The 18,622-nt window shown below is 47.2% G+C and overlaps 1 protein-coding gene across 6 annotated transcripts in view; it reads left to right on the forward strand.

Annotated features, from left to right (window-relative positions):
* The window catches only part of LOC146870713 (apoptotic chromatin condensation inducer in the nucleus-like), an 851,523-nt gene extending 834,327 nt beyond the window's left edge, over positions 1-17,196 (forward strand). For all 6 annotated transcript variants that reach the window (XM_085646186.1, XM_085646194.1, XM_085646198.1 and 3 more), the window contains one exon: positions 16,076-17,196. In XM_085646186.1, the coding sequence (XP_085502312.1) occupies positions 16,076-16,333 (258 nt within the window). In that variant the 3' untranslated portion in view covers positions 16,334-17,196. The remainder of the gene's footprint in view (positions 1-16,075) is intronic.
* Positions 17,197-18,622: the final 1,426 nt, after the last annotated feature.

Here is an 18,622-nt window from a genome sequence, read left to right on the forward strand (position 1 = left end):
CTTCTTGAAACTGACTTGTTCTCTATAGCTCTCCATGCGAGGAGCGCATGCGCGCTCCAACTCCAGCCGAGACCTAAAAAATGAAAAAGGACACAGACTGCTAAATCCATGGGAGCATTACAGTCGCCATCCATACGTGGTTTCTTTTGACGCTCCTTCTATAGAGGAGCATCCAAGAACATTAGTGCAGACACTGCTTCCTCTTCCTACAAAAACACCACACAAACGTCCCCCAACATGGGATATTTTAGAGTTGGATACAGGAGAAATAACAACAAAGGGAGAGGCCGAGGTAACAACAACACTCACACCTCCCCCAATAATAAGCAGTGACTTTCCTCCAGACCATTCCAATCCGGTCGGAGGGAGACTATCACAGTTCCTACTTGTCTGGAATTCCATCACTACGGACAAGTGGGTAAGACAAATTGCCTGGAACTTACTGCTACTCTCCCCCCCCCCCCCCCCCCCCCCCCCCCCTTCCCAACATACCACCCAAAAAGGGCTTAATTTCAAAAGCATGCAATAGAACCAGTCCCCACACAACATCAGGGAACAGTGGTTTACTCCCTGTATTTCCTAATCCCCCAAAAAGACGGGACCCTAAGGCCAATACTGGACCTCAGACCTCTCAATTTCTACATACAATCAGATCATTTTCACATGATCACTCTTCAACAGGTTCTTCCACTGCTTCAACAAGGCGACTTCCTTGCCACATTAGATCTCAAGGACGCCTACTTCCACATTCCCATACACCCTGCTCACAGGAAATACCTACGGTTCACAGTGGACGGCCAGCACTATCAGTTCAAGGTCCTTCCATTTGGGTTGACCACAACACCCAGGGTGTTCACAAAGTGCCTTGCAGTAGTAGCAGCTGTGAGAAAGTGCCATCTTTCTTGCATGGTATGCCCCCACTTTTTGCTGATTTGCTGAATGTACTTTGAGTGTGCCCCGGGCTCCTGCCAATCAGGTGCCCAGGGCCTATTTTGCTTCCCTAAAAACTGTGCTGAAACCTCAAACCCATTTTGGCAAACCCTGGCCACATGTCAGCCCCTGGTAAATGGTACACTAGGTACCCAGGGCCTTGTGACCAGGGAAGGCCCCTAAGGGCTGCAGCACTTATTGTGCCACCCTTAGAGGCCCTGTACCCTGACACAAACACACTGCCCTTGCAGGCTGAGTGTCTGGGTATAGAACAAAACAGTCGACATGGCACACATCCCTGTGTGCCATGCCCACAACATACACTGCCCTGGCATACATCAGCCACCCCTCTAGCTAGGTGCCCTATGCCAGTGGTGTGGGTACAGAAGCATGAGCCCTGTGCCCCTACAGTGCCCCGGTCCATTCCTGGGCACTGTAAGTGCAGTGCAGCCATTTAAGAGTAAATGGTGCTGGGAGATCATCAACACGAACTCCACAGCACCATGATGGCTTCACTGAAGACTGAGAAGTTTGGTATCAAACTTCTCAGCACATTAAACTCGCATTAAGCCCTTGGTGCCACTGGCTCCAAAACCCACACCTGTTGCCCAGGTTGAAATTCAATCAGTGCATCTTTTTGATCATACCAGTGCTTCTGAAGCTCCTGGCTGGCGTCCAGATTCTTGGATGCTTTTACCATGTACTCAGCCATTCTGGACCTTAGGCCAAGCACATAGTCCACTATGTCTTGTTTGGGCTCTTGGAGAGGCCTCTCCCAGCCCTCCTTTACAAGACAAAGTGGTCCCCTCACAGGATGACCAAACAGAAGTTCAAAGGGTGAGAAACCTACTCCCTTCTGTGGCACTTCTCTGTAAGAGAAAAGCAGGCATGGCAACAGGACATCCCATCTCCTCTTGTTTTTCAGGGAGTCCCATGATCATACCTTTCAATGTCTTGTTGAATCTCTCAACAAGGCCATTGGTTTGTGTATGGTTGGGTGTAGTAAACTTGTACTGCACTCCACACTCCTTCCACATGTGTTTCAGGTAAGCAGACATTATGTTTGAACTTCTGTCTGAAACCACCTCCTGGGGAAACCCTACCCTGGTGAAGACACCCAGGAGGGCCTTGGCTACTGCAGGAGCTTTAGTAGTCCTAAGTGATATTGCTTCAGGGTACCTAGTAGCATCATCTACTACTACTAGAATGAATGTGTTCCCTGAAGCTGTGGGAGGTTCAAGTGGACCCACAATGTCCACACCTAGCCTTTCAAAGGGCACCCCCTCCACTGGCAGTGGAATTAGGTGGGTCTTTGGGTGGCCACCGGTCTTGTTACTGGCTTCCCAGGTAACACAGGAGCTGACAAACTCCGTCACCTTTTGGTGCATCTGGGGCCAGTAAAAGTGACTCACTAACCTTTCCCAAGTTTTGGTTTGCCCCAAATGTCCAGCTAGGGGGATGTCATGAGCCAATGTTGGGAGGAACTCCCTGTACGTCTGTGGCACTACCACCCTCCTGGTGGTTCCAGGAGTGGGGTTTCTTGCCTCAGCATACAGTAATCCCTCTTCCCAATAAGCTCTGTGGGTACCACTGACATCTCCCTTTGCTTCTGAAACAGCTTGCTGCCTCAGGCTTTCAAGAGTGGGACAGTCTCGCTGACCCTGGCACAGCTCTTCCCTAGTGGGTCCCCCTGGGCCCAAGAGTTCAACCTGGTAAGGGTCTAACTCCATGGGCTCACTTCCCTCTGGGGTGTCCAAGTCCTCTCCCTGTGGAGAGGGGTCCTGAGTGGTTTGCTGTACAGAAGCTGGTCCCCAGTCTTCTTGCCTTTTCTCTTGGTTGGTTGGGCCATACTTTCAGGCTCCAAACCTACTTTTTCACCCTTCCTCTTGCTCTGTGCTCTGGTTTGCACACATTCCAATTCAGGGATACCCAGCATGGCTACATGGGTTTTCAGATAATTCCCTAGCAGACATGCAGCTGGTAACTTTTGAGAGACCACTACCTGTTTCAGGCCAGTAACCCCCCTCTCCCCCCCCCCCCCCCCCCACCCCCCGGGGGCATTGTCAGCATTGTTGACTGGGTATGTTTTCCCAATCAAGTATTGCTCAGGGGAAACCAGTGTGTCTCTCACCATAGTGACACTGGCAACTGTATCCCTCAGAGCTTCTATCCTAGTTCCATTCACCCAGGGGTATTGCTAATATTTCTTTAAGTTGGGTGGCCACACAGCTACAGTGGCAAACTCAACTTCCCCTTCTGAAACTAGAACTTGGTATCCTTAGTTTTAGTATTGCTGCCACCATTGATGGGTGCTAAACCCATCTCCTTTCTTTCTTTCTTGACTCTAGATCCAATCTTTTGGCCAGCTTTGCTAGAAAGCTGTCCTCTTCACCGCAGGGCCCCCCAGTGAGTTCCCTGGTTCCTGGTCCACCTAAGTGGTCTCTAGGTTCCCAGAAGTTGATTCTTGGAGTCAAGGGTATGGTAGCCCTTTCCTACCTAGGGATTGCTGGAGGGGGGGTCATTCTCCTCCTCCTCGTCCCTGTCCTCATCTGAGTTGTCATCACCATGTTCAGATGGGTGGTCCTTAGCATACTCAGCCAAGAGCTCCAGGAGCCCCAGTTTGGTTGGATGCAGGCCCATTGGTATATTTTTAAGTTTGCATAGGGACCTCAATTCCTTGAAAGACAAGTGTAAGTAAGGTGTGAGGTCGAGCTCCTCCACCAGGTCCTGCATGGTATTATTTTCACTAATAGCTGGGTTTCTTTGAGACATTCTAACCTGACAGTTCTAAACCTCTACCCTTGACTACAGTGACTTTTATTTTTCTAAAATTCTAATGGGACTTAAGCAAGGTCCTGACAAGGCTTTTAGTATTTTGGAAAGACCAATCAGAATTTAAAGGGCAATTTTAAGAGTTCTGTTGTGTGATCAGATGGTAACCAAGTAGTCCAACAAATGCAAGTTTGTATCCCACTGCTGATCCACCAATGTAAGAAAGTGGCTCTGTATATGCTGTTCCCAAATAGGTACAGTGTGTACAGAGTCCACAGTCCCCAGAGGTTTGGTAGAGTCTAAAATTAGATATAACCTTACTCTCTAAAGTAGTAGCTTGGTCGAGCAGTAAGGCAGTATCAGAGGACATGTAAAGCATTTGTTGTACACACTCAGTCAGCAAATGGTCTCACACACTCAAGAACTGAACTCTAGGCCAATGGTTTTGTATCAAAATATATAGTTGTTTTATTTTAGAACCAACAATAGGTATCAAAATATACTTTCTCAGAATGAGATGCTTTAGATAAATACTTTTCAAAAGGCAATAGACTTTTGAATGTAATAGATAGTTGTTGCAATAGGCAACACAATTATACATTGAGCTCAATGGGAATTTCTAGTTAAATGCAATTGATTACTTTTTGATTACTTTTCTTACCACAGGACTGGATCCTAGATTCAGTCCTGGGACATCTCCTGTAAACAGTTGAGTAAAAACGTCTTGGTTACAGTTGTGATTTTTAAGGAATATTATTGTATTTTAAAAGTTGACACTTCGAAACTTTTTCACATAGAATCACCAATGTTATCCTATGGGAGGAAATTCACTTAGCAGGTAAGTAGGGTTATCGTTACTTATTCTTACTCATTGTTGGATCCTGGATCCAGCACTGGTGCATCTCCTGTAAAGAGTTGAAAGAATGTGTTTTTGTTATACAGGCGATTTTTAGCGAATATTTTAAAGTTTCAAAACTCTACCCTATGGAAGTAAAGTGAGTTATCGGCTTTTGGGTAAGTACTCGACTGGCAGAGTTAAGGTTCTGGGCATATACTCAGGGGTCTCCCAAGGTCAGGTAGGTACAGTTGTTACACCCTCAGCGGAACAGGGGCAGCCGGGAGCAGAGAGTTAGGCCCAATGTTATCCTATGGGAGGCAGGGGGCCCTTGGTTGGTGGCTGCTGGCTAGCAGGCCACGCGGCTGTGGGAGCTGGACTCCTGGTCACTTACTCAGGGCAAGTGGGGAAGTATATTAGAGTATAGGTTGCACTGCCAGGGGCACTCGGGTGGGTGGGTGCAGTGTGCTTTTGAGCAGTCGGGCGCTCAATGGATTTCAATGGAGAAGCTCAAGGACAAACAAAGGCTGCAAGCTCGGGGATGAAGATTCTTCAGGTGCGACCACCAGTTCGAGAGGTAAGTTGGGTAGTTGGAGGATAGGTAGGCACCCAAGAGTTGGGCACAGGGGGCCTTAGGGCGCCGGGTGCAGGGGTGCATTTTGGCGTCTGGAAATCTTACCATCTACTGGTCGCGGTTGAAGGGGTCCCTGGTTCTGAGGCTACAGGCGTCGTCAGGAGCATTGAAGTGGGTCCTTGGGTGCTGAATTCAGGGTCACAGTCGCCGGGGGAACGTCCTTGTGGTCTTTGTTCACTCCAGCACAGGCCAGGCTTGGCGGGTGCAGAGTGTGTAGGATTTGCGGTTCCTGGCAGATGCCAGGGGCTTGTTACTTGCTTTAAGCAGTACCACTGCTCGTAGGAGTCCCAGTTAGTTAGTCACAAGGCAGTCAGGTCCTCCGGGGTTTTTGAGGTTGCTGACCACTGGAGATGCCGGGGTTTAGCAGGAGCAGGTTCGAGGGTCGACAGGCCGGTAGGGCTGGGGACAAATCAGTTGGTGTCTTCCTCTTGTTAGCAGCTGCACAGCAGGTCTTCTTGTTTCTTGATCTTCTTTCTTGTTTCGGAATCTGGATCTGAGGAAGGAAGGTTCAGGCTGCCTCTAAATACTAAACTTAGGGGCGTTACAGGTAGGTAAAGCGCAGGGATCAATGGGTCCCTTCCCTGGGGTGGGTACACCCCTTATCCTGCCACTCTCCTGTGGGAGGGGGGCAGTAGCCTAGTCCTGATTGGGCAGGGCTTCCCATCTTCAAGATGGCGAAAGCCCGGAGATGTGCTTCACCTCGCCTCCCCCACCTGAGGGGTGGGGTTGGCAGAGGCTGGCACACCCCCTTTCCTCACTTAGCTTTTGCCGCCGATCTTCGCGCCAGAGAGGGGGTCAGAACCGGTGGGGGCCAGTTGCTGAGTACAGCAAGTGGCCTGGAGAAGCTCACAAAGGTGGCATGCCTTTGAAGCTTTCCCTGCCCTTCCTGGGGGAGGAGACCTAGCACCTCGGCCAGGATGTGCATTGTTGCAGGTCCAGGAGAGCGGATGGCTCTCTACCCAGGGGTCCAGCAACATGTCTGCTGTGTGCAGCCTAGGCAGCCTCTCAGACAAGACGTGGATTGTAGGTTAGGTTCAGGGGGCATCTCTAAGATGCCCTCTGTCATGCATTGTACATTAAATCCTGCACTGGCATCAGAGCGGGTTTAATGTGCTGAGAAGTTTGATACCAAACCTCTCAGTCTTCAGTGGAGCCATCATGGTGCTGTGGAGTTCGTGTTTAGCACTGTTGGCAGCACTGCTCTTACAGTGCCCAGGAACGGACCTGGGTACTGTAGGGACTCAGGGCTCATGCACCTGTACCCACACCACAAGCATAGGGCACCCAGCTAGAGGGGTGGCTGATGTATGCCAGGGCAGTGTGTGTTGTGGGCATGGCACACAGGGATGTGTGCTATGTCGACTGTTTTGTTCTGTACCCAGACACCCAGCCTGCAAGGGCAGTGTGTGTTTGTCAGGGTACAGGGCCTCTAAGGGTGGCACAATACGTGCTGCAGCCCTTAGGGGGCCTTTCCTGGTCACAATGCCCTGGGTACCTAGTGTACCATTTACCAGGGGCTGACATGTGGCTGTTTGCCAATTTGGGTTTACGTTTCAGCACAGTTTTTAGGGAAGGAACATAGGACCTGGGTACCTGATTGGCAGGAGCCCAGGGCACACTCAGTCAAAGTACATTCAGCAATTTAGCCAAAAGTGGGGGCATACCATGCAAGAAAGATGGCATTTTCTCACAAACAGTCCAGCCCGAACTGCCAAGCCAGGACCTCCCTGGACCGGAAACAATCATCCTAGGACCGGTTTCGGGGTTACACCCCTCTTCAGCCAGGATAGCTTGATTCCAGTGGCACAGTGAGCCCAGGACCCACGTCTGGGCATACCTGGCGCACTTAGGGCGAGAAAGAAAAAGGCACACAATTGATGGACGGAATGCAGAACAAATCAAAACATTCACCCCAGTCAAGAGATCTGGGTTAAATCCATCATTCTTTTGCTCACCATGCCACCCCAGTTTAGACCTGGCCATATGCAAATCAGTCTTGACCCTGTGCCTCATGGGAACAGTCCAGCCCAAACTGCCAAGCCAGGTCCTCCCTGGACAGGAAACAAGCATACCTTGCTCACTTTGCCACTGGATTCAAGCTAGCCTGGCTGATGACGGCTGATTAGCCAGAAACTGGTCCCTGGGTGCTTGTTTCCGGTCCAGGGAAGACATGGCTTGGCAGTTCGGGCTGTACTGTTCCCATGAGGCACAGGGTCGAACTGATTTGCATATGGCCATGTCCGAACTGGGGTGGCGGAGTGAGCTAAAGAATGATGATGGATTAAACCCAGATCAGTTAATTGGGGATGAGGGCTTGCATTGTTCAACACTCCGTCCATAATCCCCTTTGGTTTTGCTTTGTTCGCCCTAAGTTGGCAGGGTATGCCCAGACGTGGGTCCCTTGCTCACTTTGCCACTGGATTCAAGCTAGTGTGGCTGATGACGGCTGATTAGCCAGAAACCGGTCCCAGGATGCTTGTTTCCGGTCCAGGCAAGACATGGCTTGGCAGTTCGGGCTAAACTGTTCACATGAGGCACAGGGTCAGACTGATTTGCATATTGCCATGTACGAACTGGGGTGGCGGAGTGAGCTAAAGAATGATGATGGATTAAACCCAGATCAGTTGACTGGGGGTGAGTGCTTGCATTGTTCAACACTCAGTCCATCATCCCCTTTGGTTTTGCTTCATTAGATATGACAACATAAGGACGACAGAAGTGCCAGATTCCAGAATAACGTCGCTTACAGGAGAAAAAAAAACAGACAATATCGGACCCATCTATTAGATAGCGGAATAATGCACAGCATGTGAATCCAGAAAACTGTTCCAGCTGCAATGCTGCTCCTGCTGGCAAGTAACCATTTTGTTTTTATAGGCAACTTAACATTAGCTCACATCTACAAAGAGGCTACCTGGTCCACCTCACACGTTTACTCAACACTATTGTATTGATATTCTTGCCCACCAACAAGAAATGGTCGATTAGACAGTCTTAAGGACTTTTATTTCTGATATTCACATCGAAAACATGCTAGCTACTGATCTATGCGAGTACTGCTTCTCAGTCTAGGCATACCATGTGTCTTCAATAACAAATGCTACAAATGTGAAATGCTGCTTACGCCATGAGCATCTGAGCATGTAGTGTTGTAGATACATATGTGCCCGTGTTCATTGCAGATGTCTTCTACTATTAACTAGGTAATACTGGACCATGCCCATAGTGCATGTTTATATGTAGATGTTGTCCCTAACTTGTGATACATGGACACTGGGTAAACCGGACATAGCTCCTAGGAGGTCTAAGAATTTGCTTGGTGCCATTCTAGTCCTTTAGTTGGTGAGGGTTTGGGCTGTTGGAGTCAAGTCGTTAATGTTCCCCTTGAATCTTTTTGAGCGGCCAACTCTTTCCACCCTCTTGAAATCCAAGGACCAGTTTGTTTTAAAGTATCCTTATCTGTGTCCTTTGCAAGATTGTCTTCCAGGAAGTATTTGAAAGCTAAGCTTAACTGTTCTAAAATTCCCAAAGTAATTTCGAACGGAGCCCCATAGTGATAGCATTAGCCTTGGAGCCATTGTTCAGAGAGGTAGCGCTAATGAGCTGCAAAAACGTTTGGGAACTCATCTTGGCCTGAGAGAGTTTTTACATTAGTCTGGTTTTCTCTGTCTTCGTTCGAACTTTCTGTTCTGCTTAGCTCTTAATAAAGTTGATTTACATTTTCTTTAGAATTAGATTAGACATTGAAGGTGTTCAGTGTTATTTGTTCCTCATGGAATGTGAATTTTAACAACCTCCTGGAGAAACCTTTGTCTGCTCACTTTCACTACTTTAAGAGTGTCAAGTAACTAGAGAGAGAACTTGGCTGTCTAGTTGTTTTAGTAGTAGTATCATGACCCAGCGGCACGAGTAGTAAATGATTATCTGCATAGGATACTGCCTATTATTCACTAACTACCCCAGGAGCTGAAGAAAAGGCAATACAGTGTCGGTCAGCTGACACCTTCATGTACTGGTGATGGCTGTGTACATTCCTATGGGTGTTTTTACCCAATTCAGCAATGTCCCCTACATTGCACCAGTGCAGAAGGGACCAAATTGATATTTTTGTTAATTCATATCCTGTGAGTAGGGGACTGGATGCTGAAGCTGCCTTTACCAGGTAAACCCTGGGCTCACTTAAAGTAAAGAGGAGCAACTGCTACTTTCATAAGAAATGTGACTAATCCAGCCATTTGAGGTATACAGTTTCCAGGAATAGATACCCTAGTATGAGCTGGAGGTTAGGCTTCCTTTTTCAATCTGCTTACGTATTAATTTGTTCTGTTCTACTTATCTGCAGTCCCAAATTTTGGGTTGGGCTTGCTACTGTAGTCTTAGAAGTTACCTGTAATCTTAGTACTCATCCTCTTTACCATTATAAAGCTGTTGGTATTTCTTTCACATTTGACAAGCCTATTTTAATGCAGAGCCTTTCATGCCTGTACCGCATACGCATGTGTATAATGTATACGGCATACCCTCAAACATATTTGTATTTATCCTTGCCTGCCAAATGTTAATTGGCCCTTGGAGAAATATGTTCTGCTGCAGAACAATGTTCCTCTGTTAAGTTCTCCAGCGTTCTCGTCTCTCCTAGAATTCGTTTACTCAAATGAATCTGTCACTTAATAGACAATATTAAATAAGAATCTGCCTCTTGTGGTGCTCTCCTTATGGCCTAGCCAGCCACTGGCTTAGTCGAAGGAGGTAAAAAAATGAAGTTGTTGGGCTGCTAAAGTGTGTGCATTTACAAAGATTATTTTGCTGTCCAGTGGATTCTCTGCATTTTGATGCAGAACATTTTGTAGGAATATGCATCAATTACTGGTAACAATGCTATGTAACTAATTACAGGTAAACACTATGTTCGAGGCATATGAGCTGCAGATCACACTGTGCATAGATCGCCATCTGGTGTTGTCCCGGATGTTTGCTCTTTGTTGTTGTATTGGAACAAGTCTTTGGAAGTCACGGGATAGGTGACTCCTCCTTTGGACAGTGCGCATGGGCATCGACTCCATCTTCAGATTGTTTTTTTCCGCCATCGGGTTCGGATGTGTTCGTCGCGCTCCAGTTCGGTGTTGTTACCATTCTACCTTCGACGCGCAATCCTTCACCCATTTTTTTGTATTGTTTTGATTGCGTTTCCCATTCGACGCGTATCTCTCCAAACTTGAATTCTTCGATTCCGATCATCGACGCAGGCTTTCGGGCCTAGCTGCGCCATTATGCCTTTGGCTTATGGAAAGGACTCCTTTCAAAAAGTGTCCTGAATGTGGATCCAAGTTTTCACACGCCAATCTTCACGAGGTGTGTACCCTCTGCCTTTTGCCCGAGCACGAGGCCAAAGACTGTCGGGATCGTCGAGCTCGAAGAAGCATGGTTCGATCTTCAACATCGATACCGGAAGATATCGTCCAAGAAGGCATCAATGTGCAGGAGCAGATCGAAGAGGGCAACATTAGCGCTGCCGCTGACTCTGTCTAGGACATCACTCCAGGGCAGCGGATCGTAAGTACTGACGTCGACCCCTCCCCCACACCCATTCACAAGAAAGCTTCGGTCACACCTTCACCTTCGGTCCTAGGTGCACACCGGGACAGAACTTCCCATGCCCCGCCTTCGAGCTCGGCAAAGAAGTCGATACATAAGCCTTCAGGCCACTCGGGATTGAGTCAGCCTACCGTCGGTACCGAAAACCCATCCCAGGCACCGAAGAAGAAACCACTGTCTTCATCCGCACCGACACCTGGTTTCACATCGGCGCCTTCGGCACCGGAATTTGCTGGTACGGACGTTTCAGCTCCGAAAAAATCATCGGAACCAAATAAACAACCGGTTCCAAAGACTGACGCTCAATCTTCCAAAAAAACATCGGAACCAAAGAAGCAACCGGCTCCGAAGGCCCCTGGGGAACCCAAGAAAGCTCCCGATTCCCAGGCTATGGAGCAGAACACCACTCCAAAACTTGGGCACACAATCGGACCCTAAAAAATCGGCACCGAAACACTCCTGAGGAGGAGCCTATTCGGCCCGATCCAACCCAAAAAACTCTTGATATAGACCCAAAGACAGGTCAACATATACTTAGTCCTTCCAGGAACAGGAAAATGGACAAACCTGTACCAGCTCCATGCCCAACGAAGAGAGACCTTGCCACTTCTCCTTTGAGAATTCCTTCTCTACCTCCTCCTCCACACCACTTCTCTCCTATCCCATCCCCAGTACCCTCACAATCTCCTCCAACAAAGGATGATGAGGACACCTCTGGGGAGGAAGGAGATGATGACCCTTTAGGGGAACCTAGTCACCCTACCACCCCAGAGGACCCATGGGAAGATTATGGCACACCAGATGTCCCTAATGCACCACTAGATGATATCTAGACCATCCCCTCCAGAGGACACTATATGGTTCACTCAGCTCATACACAGAGCTGTAGAGTACCACGGTGTGAATTTGCACACAGACCCTGTAGAAGAGGATTTCCTCATAGACACTTTTGCACCATCTCAAAGGTCCACTTCCATTCTCCCAATGCTAAAAGGGGAGAATGGAAGTGGATGCTCAAACACGCTCCTGAAGTGTTTAAGATCCTGTAAGGGCCAGAGCCATTAACCCCAGGGTGGAAAAGAAGTACAAGTCTGCCCCAACTGACCGAACTTATATTTAGGGCCACTACCCTTGGATTCCCTAGTAGTCTCCAACGCCAGGAAAAGGGCTAACTCCCAAACCACAGGCGATGCTCCACCCCCTGATAAGGAATCAAAATTGTTGGACGCATCTGGTAAAAGAACAGCGTTCCAAGCAGCCAACATATGGAGAATTGCCAACACACAGGCTTTGCTGGCTAGGTACGATAGGGCACACTATGATGAGCTAGAGACCCTACTACAACACCTTCCAGATCAATATAAAACAAGAGCCAATTATCTCATCCAGGAAGGCAAACTTATAACTAATACCTCCATTCGTTGCGCTCTGGATGCTGCAGACACAGCATCCCGAGCTATTAATACCAGTGTCCTTTTACGCATACATGCGTGGCTGCGCATTTCGGGCTTCAAACCTGAAGTTCAAACTACCATATTAAACCAACCGTTTGACCAGGAACACTTATTTGGGCCTAGTGTAGATGCATCTTTGGAGAAGATAAAAAAAAGATACCGACACTGCCAAATCAATGGGAGCTTTGCAATCTCAAGCTCCCAGAAGTTCCTTTCGTCGCTCCTCATAGGGGCGCCTCTAAAGGCTTTACCACTGACAACCCCTCCACTTCCTACAAGAGTCCCACCCAGACCTCATCTAGCAGAGGCTATTACAGAGGAGGCTACAGGGGCAATAACAACAAAGGTAGAGGCAAAACTACCAATACTCGCACTGCCTCCACCCCCAAACAATGACTTCCCTCCACTTTCCCCGGATCACTCTACTCCGGTCGGAGGAAGATTGCTACAGTTCCTACTTGTCTGGAACACCATCACTACGGACAGGTGGGTGAGACAAATCATCCAATCTGGTTATTGCCTAGGACTCACTTCAACTCCCCCAAACATACCACCCAAACAGCGCCCAATGTCAGCAGAGCAATTAACGCTCATAAAACAGGAGGTGCTTTCCCTTCTACAAAAACATGCAATGGAACCAGTTCCCCTGCATCACCAAAACACAGGGGTTTACTCCCTGTACTTTCTCATTCTAAAGAAGGACGGAACCCTGAGACCCATGTTGGACCTCAGACCGTTAAACCTCTACATACAATCAGACCACTTGCATATGATTACTCTTCAACAGTTCCTTCCTCTATTCAAACAAGGCGACTTCCTTGCCACCTTAGATCTCAAGGACGCCTACTTCCACATTCCCATTCACCCTTCTCATAGGAAATATCACCGGTTTGTAGTAGACGGTCAACATTAGCAGTTCAAGGTTCTCCCATTCGTAGTCACCACAGCACCCAGAGTCTTCACAAAATGTCTGGCAGTGGTAGCAGCCTACTTAAGAAGACAACAAATTCATGTTTTTCCACATTTGGACGACTGGCTCATAAAAGCCAAGTCGCATACCCAGTGTGTAAATCACACACGCACCACAATCCAACTACTTCACGACTTGGGGTTTACCATAAACCTCACAAAGTCTCACCTCCAACCGTCCCACATCCAACAATATCTAGGTGCCACAATAGACGCCTCAAAAGGCCTTGCATATCTCAGTCCAGCCAGGATAGCAAGCATGGACACCCTTATAACAAATTTCCAGCTGCATCACTCCCTTCCAGCTCAAGTGTTTATGCAACTAATAGGGATGATGGCCTCTTGTATATCCATATTACCTCATGCAAGACTCCAGATGTGCCCCTTACAGGAATGTTTGGCACGTCAGTGGAACCAAGCTCCAGGTCAGCTGACAGATCTGGTATTGGTGGATGGCCGCACACATCGCTCTCTGGGGTGGTGGAACACCCAAAACCTTTCCAAAGGGCAACCGTTCCTAGAGCCGGTTCCACAGATTGTGCTAACAGCAGACGCATCGCTCACCAGCTGGGGAGCTCATCTACTTAATGACACCATACAGGGCACATGGACACCTCAGAAAAAGCTACTCCACATCATCCATTTGGAGTTACTAGCAATCTTTCTAGCATTAAAATCATTCCAGAAACGTATCCGGCAAAGCTGTCTTAGTCCGCACAGACAATATGACAGCAATGTACTATTTACAAAAACAGGGGGGTGGGACGCACTCCCTGCAGCTCTCTCAACTAGCACAGAGCATATGGAGGTGGGCTGTTTCTCAAAACATATTCCTTTTAGCCCAACATCTTCCAGGAATTCAAAATCACATGGCAGATCTTTTAAGTCGTCGGACACAACAGATTCACGAGTGGGAACTTCATCCACAAGTTCTTCAACCGTTTTTCCAAATGTGGGGGCAGCCAGAGATAGATCTCTTCGCCACACATTAAAACACAAAATGCCCAAGCTTCGCCGCCAGATATCCACACTCATTGTCCAAAGGCAATGCGATATGGATGAATTAGTCGGGCAGATTTGCATATGCTTTTCCGCCTCTCCCTCTCATTCCATTAGTGGTGTGCAAGCTGCAACAGTCACCAACACTGATCCTAGTTGCTCCAACATAGGCCAGACAACCATGGTACACAACATTGCTGGAACTATCAGTAGTTCCGCACCAAAAACTACACCTCTCCCCACAGCTGTTAACACAGAACCATGGAGAGATCAGACATCCAGATCCAGCACAGCTCAACCTGGCGATCTGGCTCCTGGAGTCCTAGAATTTGGTTCTCAATCTTCCACCTTATTGTATGAACGTTATCAAAGAAGCTAGGCGCCCCACCACTGGAGCCTGCTATGCAGCTAAGTGGAAAAGATTTGTTAAATACTGTAACAACAACACCTTCAATCCTTTAGATGCCTCCACTCAACACATCATATGTTACCTGCGGCATCTTCAAAGATGTAATCCAGCATACACATCAATTAGATTACATCTCGCTGCCATAGCAGCTTATCTACAAAACAGACAACCTCTGTCATTGTTTAGGGTTCCTGCCATTAAAGCATTTATGGAACGCCTCAAAAGAATAATTCCTCCCAGGGTACCACCCTCGCCAGTGTGGAATCTAAACATCGTCCTCACAAGACTAATGGGTCCTCCATTCGAACCTCTGCATAAATGTGAGCTACAATTTCTTACATGGAAGGTCGCTTTCCTTGTGGCCATTACATCTCTTGGAGTCAGTGACTACAGGCACTAACTTTTCAAGAACCATTTTTACAACTCCATCGTAACAAAGTGGTTCTCAGGACAAATCCCAAATTCCTTCCTAAAGTTATCTCTTCGTTCCATCTCAACCAATCTGTTGAGTTGCCAGTGTTCTTCTCGCAACCACAAACAGCAGCAGAAAGAGCTCTTCATTCACGTAAAAAGAGCACTCCTTTACTATATTGACAGAACAAAACCTTTTCACAAAACTACTTTTTGTATCCTTCTCACCACCACATAAAGACAATCCCATATCAAAGTCTGGGATTGCAAAGTGGATTGTCAAATGTATACAAATTTGTTATCACAAAGCAAAACGTTCACTATCTATTCCCCCTAAAGCCTACTATACCCCGCATAAATAGGGGCTTCAGTGGCATTTTTAGGGAACATTCCCTTCGATATCTGCAAAGCAGCTACATGGTTTACACCGCACTCATTCACAAAACACTATTGTGTAGATGTGCAGGCAAAACAACAAGCTAGTGTGGGCCAGGCTTTACTCAAAACACTATTTCAAACTACTGCAACAGATACTGGTGGTCGCCGCTAAGGAGAAGTACTGCTATGCAATCTAAGCACAGTGTTTGATCTGCAGCTCCTATGCCTCAAACGGAAAATGCTACTTACCAGTATGCATCTGTTCTTGGCATGTAAAGCTTTAGATTCACACAAGCCCACCCGCCTCCTCAGCTACCTTTATCTGTTCCAGTATTATCTTAATTAGATACAACATACATGGGCATCTATTTCTGTTTCTTACAAAACTCCATCATTTCCCTTCTTGGCGAAAAAACAATCTGAAGATGGAGTCGATGCCCATGCGCACTATTGTCCAAAGGAGGAGTCTCCTATCCCGTGACTTCCAAAGACTTGTTCCAATACAACAACAAAGTGCAAACATCCGGGCCCAACACCAGATGGCGATCTATGCACAGCGTGTGAATCTGCAGCTCTTCATGCCAAGAACAGATACATACTTGTAAGTAGCATTTTCCTTTTCAGTGTCATGCATGTGAAGCTTATTTACCATCGTTCTGTGTTCTGACGCGTCTTTTATATCTCTGTAGGTCCTGAAAAAGATTGAGGACCGGGCGGAGCGTGTGAAAGTGCGTGAGAAACTGCGCAAGGAGCAAGAAGAAGAGGAGAGGAAGGAGCGTCTTAAAGAGCGTGAAAAGGAACGGGAGGCTGAATGCACTCGTGAGCCAGAGCATGAGAAGAGGCAAGAGCCTAGCAGGGACCGCAGTGGGCGTGAGCGTCCCCGGGACTCAAAACGCCGGAGCCGTAGTCGCAGCACACCTGTCCGCGACAGAGGAGGCAGGCGTTAAGCGTTCTATCCCGGACACTTGAAGGGGTTTGGTAGAGGGGGAATAAAGGGGTGTAAAGGATGCCAAGCAGCTCACAGCTGAACCTGGTTTTGTTCATAGGCTGTTGGAGATGTGCGAGGACCCTGCAGCTGGCTCAGCGGACAATCTCTTGGCAGCCATTGTTCCCCACAGGAAATGTGCACGTTGGAGTACAAGACTTAGTAATTTTTTTCTTTTTTTATAACCCACAACTGACTCGTGAAAGGTACTGTAATGTCTACATTATAATTTACCATATTACTATTTGCGGTCCACTACGTTTCACATGGCAGTTCTTTGTTTACAGAACTGTGGTTGAAACATCTCTGCTTCTGGCCACAGGTTACTTTCCTCAACCACACACACTTCTCCATAAGGAGTTGTCTTGGCCTCTTATCCATAAATCATAATGTGTTGTGCACAAAGGTGCTCTGAGCACCTACAAGGCCTTGTGTGGATTGGTTTACTTTGAGGAGCAGCACTCCCCTGCTCTTTCATATGCATAGTTTTTTAACAAAATGGAAAATTATCTGAAATGTTAACATGTGTTATGTGCCCGGAAGAAAAAAAGTAGATGGGGCCTCAGGGCTTCTTGTCCAGATTTTGTACTTCCAACAAGATATGTTAGATGGTTTATAACTGCACTCTGCTTATCTAACTTGCAGCGTTGCATCCACACTCCCAGTAAAATAGGGTTGAGCTGAGGGCCTTTAATGGTAAAATTTCCAATTCCACTGTGAGCATGAGATTAGTACTAGAGAATGTGTCAGGTGGAAACTGTATAACTTGTAATTTTTTGTAAATGTGTCCTTTCCAGAAGAAATAAAAACGGAGGCCTAGTTTTATCCCCTGCCTGTGGAGTTTGTTGCCCACTACAGAAATCTGTTCTTTTAGACAGTTGGCTCTTGAGAAGCGAAAGACATGATTTAGCTCCTGTTGCCAAACTATGTAGCATGTGTTGCAGTAAATAAACTTGCCAACACCCTCCTGCCTTTGAGGGTTGTATGCAGACGTTTGCAAGTTGCTTTTCTTCAAAGTAAAACATTGAACAACTTGCAAACATCCGTACCCAACACTAGATGGCAGGAGTATGCAAAGCATGTGAATCTACAGCTCTACATGCCAAGAACAGATGCTTACTGGCTAAGTAACATAATCTTTTTGCAGCATGAATCCTTATCCAGTATTGGGGTATCTTTCATAGATTCATATGCCTGAATCATTCCTCGTCGTCGAGTTGGAATCCCACAGTAAAATACAAAAGCAGTGCCATAAGTAATAAATAGGTTAAACAGGCCAAAGGCCATATCTTACCATATCTATGTCTTTTTTCAAAAAAGGACCAAAATTTGGTTACAACCAATAAGCTGCCAGCACCCTCTAGAACACTCCCAGCAGAGGCAAGTTCTCCTCAGATTTTCACTGCACGTCGTGTGGGAGTCTCCCTGAGTGCTACTCAGTTTTTTCCTTCTATTCAGCTATTCTGAAGAAAATGTCAGACAAGAAAGGCCTCTTCCGCCCTTGCAAGACCTGTGGGAAGAAGAGGGTCCATGTAGATGATCTACATAAAGACTTTATTTGTTGCCTTTATCCAAGGCATGAGGTGAAAGATTAATCTGTCGCACCTTTTCTAATAAGACCCTCAAGGACAGAGAGGGAAGATTACTTTTGTGGCTTCAATCCACAAAAGAACAGGCTCACACTTCAGATGAGGAAGAAAGATTGCCTTCAACTTCTCACAAGAGGGCTAGATCACAGGAAAGATCTTCTGGTGAGGAAAGGAAACATCTCAAGTCTTCCCAAGGAAAACCTGTGAGTAAAGAGAGGAGCTCCAAACATTCCTCTGAGCCAACTTTATCTGTCCCCTCTACGCCTGTCAAAAGAGAGCACGTCCAAGATCCTCTTCTACTGACTCTGACTCTGTGAGTGGAAAGAATGTAAAGAAATCTGTGTCGACAACGATTTCTCTGTCATCGTCGACGATTTGTGTGACTTCGTCGACGCCATCGTCCATGGCAATCGTTACGACGATGGCGATTCAGTTCCCTATTTCATCGACTAAGATTTCCATTGTGACAAGACCTTCCACGGTTTCACATGTCGACGATCCATCATCGACGAAGAAACCGTCAGCGAAAATATCAGCGACGAAGGAACCATCGATGACGAAGACACAGTCGACGACTAAGACACCGTTGACGGAGATACCATCGACACCGTAGACGAAGACATTGTCAACTAAGTCACCATCAGCAACATCATCTCCGTTGG

The sequence above is a fragment of the Triturus cristatus genome, chromosome 1_1 (genome assembly GCF_964204655.1).
Source record: "Triturus cristatus chromosome 1_1, aTriCri1.1, whole genome shotgun sequence".
Taxonomy (NCBI): Eukaryota; Metazoa; Chordata; class Amphibia; order Caudata; family Salamandridae; genus Triturus; species Triturus cristatus.